This window comes from Centruroides vittatus, unplaced genomic scaffold (assembly GCF_030686945.1).
Source record: "Centruroides vittatus isolate TY-2023 unplaced genomic scaffold, ASM3068694v2 contig_306, whole genome shotgun sequence".
In the NCBI taxonomy this organism is placed as follows: Eukaryota; Metazoa; Arthropoda; class Arachnida; order Scorpiones; family Buthidae; genus Centruroides; species Centruroides vittatus.
In genome coordinates, this window is record NW_027121963.1 from 26,705 (window position 1) to 32,704 (window position 6,000).

The following is a 6,000-nucleotide window of genomic DNA, read 5'->3' on the forward strand; positions in this document are numbered from 1 at the left end:
CTTATAAACTACCACTTTGACGCTATAAAATCGCTTGTTTTAGTCGTTTTCGCACTTCTAATTTGCTAACGAAAAGTTGATTGACGTTATTTAGACAAATAAACATGTTTTCAAGACAATTTAGAAATAAATATTCCCAGAAAACTTCACCTTTCAAACCTTCAATGCTAAGTCTATGAGACTCTTTCTTTCCGTTAATTGGCCTTAAAAATCTTGTTTATACGCCTTCTATGCTCTCATTCGTCATTTCTATTATGACTGATTCGATATCAGGCAATGACCGTTTTTTTAGTACACTAACTCAGCTCCATCTCCTCCAGTGGTCGCGTTAATAAAACTTCCTCCGTTAGGCGGTCGGGGTGCAGGTGCACCCCATGCATTTTGCTGTGTTTTTTTTATGAAAAGTTTTTCTTTGCTGGAATTTTTAACTTTTTTAGTGCGATCTTCAGTACTTTGAAGGAAGGTACTGAGGGCATCATTTTTAAGCATTCATTACATGAAAAAATACACGCGTTTAAAAGTGTTTGGGGTGCACCTGCACCCCGCACGCCTAACGCAGGGTCTATCTGCAAGCATGAAGACATACTTACAGATAGATGGGTTACACTGTCCAGCTAAGAGATGTTGCACTAAAATAATGAAAAGTGCTTCCGAGGTATGCACGTCAGTCACTCTATCTGTAGAGGATCCTTTGGAGGAGGAAGTGGTAGCCAAGCCCACGTTGCAATATTTTGCTCCGATAGTTGAGCCGTATCCAATTCCTTACATAATAGGTTAACAATGTCCAACTAGTGCGGAATACTATGATTAAACAACATTAAATTGCTTTTGTTATAAGCATTAAGTTGTCTATCGTAGGCAAAAGAGTGTAACTCATCAATATCGTCCAAAGGAAATTGTTGTCGCTGTTCCAGTTTATCTAGTCGCGAACACACTTTAGAAAAGTCGGTCTACAGTCTTTACCAAGGACAAGGTTGACTGGTTAGCCATTTCCAAATTGGCGAGCTTATCTTCAATACACTTCAACTGCACTCAGAGTGACAAGACCACGATGTACCCAATTTTCGTCGAGAGGTCGCATCCGTCGAGTGGAGAGTTCTTCTCACGGCAGAACTCTCCACTCGACGGATGGCGACTAGGGCAGGCGTGGCCAACAGTTTTTGCCCCCGGGCCGAATTGGAAAGAAAAATTTTTTCACGGGCCGAACGAAATATTAAAATTAAAATACGTTAAGTACAAAAACGATTCATTTAAGTAAATAAATGTTTAAATATATTAGTATTACATTTCTAGCAAAGCACACGAATTACTAAGTTAAATTGAATATCACCTGTATATCTTGAATTACCGTCTAACATACATTATAATAAATTTTAATATTTTACATTTATCATTTTTTTTTATTCTGGCACTATTACACAGATGCTTAGTTTCCCTCCGTTCTTCTTCGGTATACTTTAACACTTCTGGAGGAGTCGTGGAAACATATCTAGGAAAGTAAAACTAATACAGTGGGTGATCGGTTAACGAACCTAATCTGCTCCAAGACTTTGTTCGCTATCCGAATTGTTCGTTAACCGATTATCGATTTACCATAGGTTTATATGGGAATTTGATTAATTCGTTCTAAAGACCCCCAAAAATAAAAAAATATATACTTTCTTACTACGTTTATTTATATGTTATTATAATAATACATATATACACAATCTTGCATTTTTATTAGCCATCCTTTTTCCGTTTGTGGCGGTTAAAGAATCTATCTAATGTCGATTGCTTTTCTCTCTTCAAGATTTTTCAGAAGAGATCCCCAAGCCTATTAATTTCAACTCGGTTTGGATGCCATTTTAAGAATATTGTTCTGACGTCCTCCCACTTCTTCAAAAGATCTTTAATAGGGGATATCGGCATTAATCCTCTTTTTCAGAAGAAAACATATCTCGCTGAGTTTCTTGGTATTCTTCATTCAAGAGTTCTTGGCGGTCGTCAGATCCGTTTCATGTTCTATAATGAGCTCTTCAATGTTCTTCATTTTTCAGATGTGATTTTTGTTACTCTTTTAGCTGCTTGAGTCTTTTTGATAATACAGTATCTTTCTTACATAAGATTGAACTGCGCCCTACTGTAAACCTGTTGAAGCCATACTGCCCAGCAACATCAGACATCTTCTACACACTCTATACCTTTGCTATTATACTCTCACCTTTCGAAAATAAAAACCAACACAAAACTTAACGAGTGCCCGCCCTACAGTCTCGCAAATACTATAAAAGAATTGTTTCTGACAGAAAAATGAAAGGCTTCAATTACAAGGAAGAGTTTCAAAGTTCGGAAGAATACTATCTGATTGGTATATACCGGGTTAAGCGTCGATGTCCGAAAAGTTTCGAATTGTTGCCCGAAGACAAGAGAAGACCAATCGGTATTCATTATTTTACGTCGCTTCTCTTGTGTTTGTTCTGTGAGATGTTCGTTATCCGATTTGTTCGTTAACCGATCACCCACTGTAACAGCACGGAACGACACAAAAGTGAAAGGATGTAGCAACTTAAGTAGGAAATTAAGTAGAGAGAGACTGTAGTTTACAATAAAATAGTGTTAGCAATGTCTCTCTTTACTGAATTATTTTACAACTTGATCTTGAATTTATAAAATTCATTTATCCCTTTCCATGCTGAAAACCTTTAGCATTAAGTAAATAGGTGGAATTCGTTATGCGGCCCATTTTTGCGATTTTTGGGTAATTTTTTATATCGCGATATTTCGCTTCAATATCGCGCTATATTCAATCCGTTTTTTTTTGTGTTTGATTAAAAACATATCACAGTTTACGATTGTTTAATTTTTAGTTTTATACAAATTTAAAATAATATTAAAATTTGAACCTTAGTAACAAAAGGAAAAAAAATCCATTTAAAGGGAATCGCTGAACTTTTTACATTTATTAGTTAGACACATCTGTCTTCTTGTAAATAAAACAAACCGCAACTCTCTAGCTGGAGCGGGAGAGAAGTTATTGCCATTATTTACACTGTCTGTAATTACTTAGCAGGGAGAGGGGTCGATTGTTATCGTAAAGCGACACGTTAAAGTTTATCATCATATATTCCTGCTTAAAATAGTTAATATTCGACACTTTTTTATATTTTTTCAAGGCTTTATACAATAATACACTAAAATAAGCGATTAGTTAATTTTTTCCTGCAATTACGCAATATCTGGAAGTAATGAGTTTTTCGGTAAATGTTTCAGATAGAAGCTTTTGATAAGAAATCTTCTTGTTTAAATAAAGTCAAATAACATGAAAACTAGTAGAATTACGGCTCTAAAATGATGAATATAGCTATCTTTTAATGTTTGTTTACATTCTGACTTTAATCACGTGGATTGGTTCTTCGCGGGAAAATCCCGACCAAATGGTTTTAAAAAAAACTCTCATTCGTTGAAGTTGATTCAGTCATAATATAAATTACCAATTAGAGCGTAATAGGCGTAGAAACAAAATTTTTAAAGCTAATTAACAGCAAGATCTTCCATAGATTTACTACAGGAAGGTGGAGTTTCCTGGAAATATTTATTGCTAGATTGTTGTAAAAACATATTTACTAGCCGAAATATTGTAGAATTAGCTAATTTAATGTCTAAGTACATTACATTAGTTAATTAATGCTAAAAGACGATTTAAAAAGCGGATTTATTGCGATTGTTTACATTTTACTTGGAAGGTTGAAGACGGGACTTTTCGCGGCAAATTTTCCTTTCACAGGACTGTGATTAGTTAAAGTAATGTCAACAAAGACAGAAGATAACCAATAAAACTGTAGAAGGAGTTTTCCTTTGATTGTTTTCAGCCAACTGTGTAGTTAACTGCGAAGATTTACTGTAGAATAGTAGGGGATGTATTTACCAAAATATTTATGGCCCAGAGGTGGTAACAAAACATTTATTAGCTTAAACAAAGTCAATCGACATACAAAAAAGCAAATCAAAGCTAAGATCTCTGAAAAACTCGAATATAAAGCAAATTAATCGAAGTTTTTGATTAATTTTTTAATTTGGACCGATCGGTACGTTTCGCATCACCGATAAACGAAGAAGTCACGTGATACAGACCGATCGGTACCTAACCGCATGGAAAAGGTTATACTTAGTATATAATTTTTCACATATTTGGCTATTTTCTAATTCTGGCTTTCGTCGTTGTAGATATATTTAACAATTATTCTATTATAAATTAAAGTTTTGTTAAAATTATGCAAAATTTAATATACATACAATAAAGACTAATTATTGCACAGCAGAACATTCCTGTCTGATAGGAATTTGAGCCCGTTCATGGATTAAACACACAGTATTATAGAAATAAATATAAGTACATTGATTAAGAGTAGTAAGCTAAAATCTGATTATTGCAAGTCTACTTTTTTATCTTTAGATTAAGAGATAAAATGTTTAAAGGTTATATATATAAACTGATGTCTATAAATAACTTATTACATTAACAAAACACAGTATTGAAAAACGCTGAAAAATTGCGTTTACAAATTATTTTAAGTTAGAATTTAATATTTCTCATTTAAAAAGTACGTTATAATTTTAAAATGTTGAATGATAAGAGGTAAACTTTGATAACAAACAGACAAGCTGTTCATCAGTTTATAAGTCAATTGCATTATCTATTTTTGAATGACAAATATTTATATTCTAGTGTAAAGATCAGTCTTGTGTTAGTCTTCACTCAAAGATGTTTACAGCAGTGTTTATCATAATTATAACTGCATTTTTCTTTACGATATTTAAATCCTGGAGAGAGACATCTCGATTAAAAAAAAGCAATTTACCAATACTTCGACTTCCTCCATTATGGAAAATATTTCTCTTGTGTTTGTTGAAAAATAAGGATTTTAATTTTCGACACTGTAAGTAATCCTTTTATTGAAAAATATTTTGAATGTGTTGATAAGAGAAAATTCTAATTATCTAGGGCTGTTTCAATTAATATACGCTCATTGTCGTATGTATGATAGAGAAAGATTGTTTGCTTACAGTACAGGAGGATTAACAGTTGTTCGTCTATTTAAACCAGAACATGTAGAGGTAGGTAGAGATTTTGTTTTGTAATCTTTTACATGTACTGTACTATACCTTACATGGAATTTTGTTTATTAAAGACGATTATAAACAACAATGTTTTGTTGGAGAAAGTCAATGTAGTTAGTGACATATTACGACCTTGGTTAGGAAACGGATTAATTATCAGGTATGAACAATATTGATTGTTTGTATTTCTAAGATGTTAAATGCATATGTCTTTAAATCTTTGAACTAGCTCTGGACAGAAATGGAAAAACAGGAGAAAACTGTTAACTCAAGCATTTCACTTTAAAATACTTGAAGATTTCTGCCCAGTATTTAATAAACATTCCTTTCTTTTAATCGATAAACTGAAGCCTTTCCAAAGTTCGGTGGTGAATATTTTTCCTTTGATGAAGTTATGCACCTTAGACATTATTGGAGGTAAATTGTTCATACCATTGTTTTAATGAACCTTTATTGTTTGTATCGATAAGTTATGTTGAATTTATAGAAACTGCAATGGGTGTAGAAATAAATGCTCAACAGAACGAAGAGTCTGAATATGTAAAATCAATAGGAAAGTACGTCAATTTTCATAATGTTATAAAGGCATTCCTCGCTTAAAGTAACCTGTTTCTGGAAATCATTCATTCTGCGAGAAAACGTTAACTGCGAATCTATTCAACTTGATTTTAAATGAGAAAACATATAATAACACCAGTTTAATACCACCAATCAATTAATAATGTACCATGTTACAATGCATAACACTAAAATTAGTCGTTCTGTTTATCGAAAAATTATTAACTATGTTATTTAAGTTCCTTTTCATGCAGTAACAGAACCAGTCTGCACTGTACATTATTCTTATGATATGGCTTGGAAAATAACATACAGTAATAAAGACACAAAGAAAAATCGTGT

The 6,000-nt window shown here is 32.9% G+C and overlaps 1 protein-coding gene across 2 annotated transcripts; it reads left to right on the forward strand.

Moving 5' to 3' along the window:
- The first annotated feature begins 4,669 nt into the window (after nt 1-4,669).
- Nucleotides 4,670-5,732, forward strand: LOC136972890 (cytochrome P450 4c3-like). Of its 2 annotated transcripts, XM_067267539.1 has the most exons (6): nt 4,670-4,919; nt 4,985-5,097; nt 5,172-5,260; nt 5,330-5,408; nt 5,493-5,517; nt 5,588-5,732. In XM_067267539.1, the coding sequence occupies exons 1-6, from the start codon at nt 4,745-4,747 to the stop codon at nt 5,698-5,700; spliced, it is 594 nt and encodes a 197-aa protein (XP_067123640.1). In that variant the 5' UTR covers nt 4,670-4,744; the 3' UTR covers nt 5,701-5,732. The 2 variants fall into 2 exon arrangements, with proteins under 2 accessions (XP_067123640.1, XP_067123639.1); XM_067267538.1 differs by having other exon boundaries at nt 5,330-5,517.
- Nucleotides 5,733-6,000: the final 268 nt, after the last annotated feature.

Bases quoted from the DNA above. Each gene is read 5' to 3' on its own strand.
- LOC136972890 (XM_067267538.1), top strand. From the start codon at position 4,745: ATGTTTACAGCAGTGTTTATCATAATTATAACTGCATTTTTCTTTACG. The intron at 5,098-5,171 runs GTAGGTAGAGAT...TGTTTATTAAAG, and splicing joins TTAAACCAGAACATGTAGAG to ACGATTATAAACAACAATGT. The intron at 5,518-5,587 runs GTAAATTGTTCA...TTGAATTTATAG, and splicing joins CACCTTAGACATTATTGGAG to AAACTGCAATGGGTGTAGAA.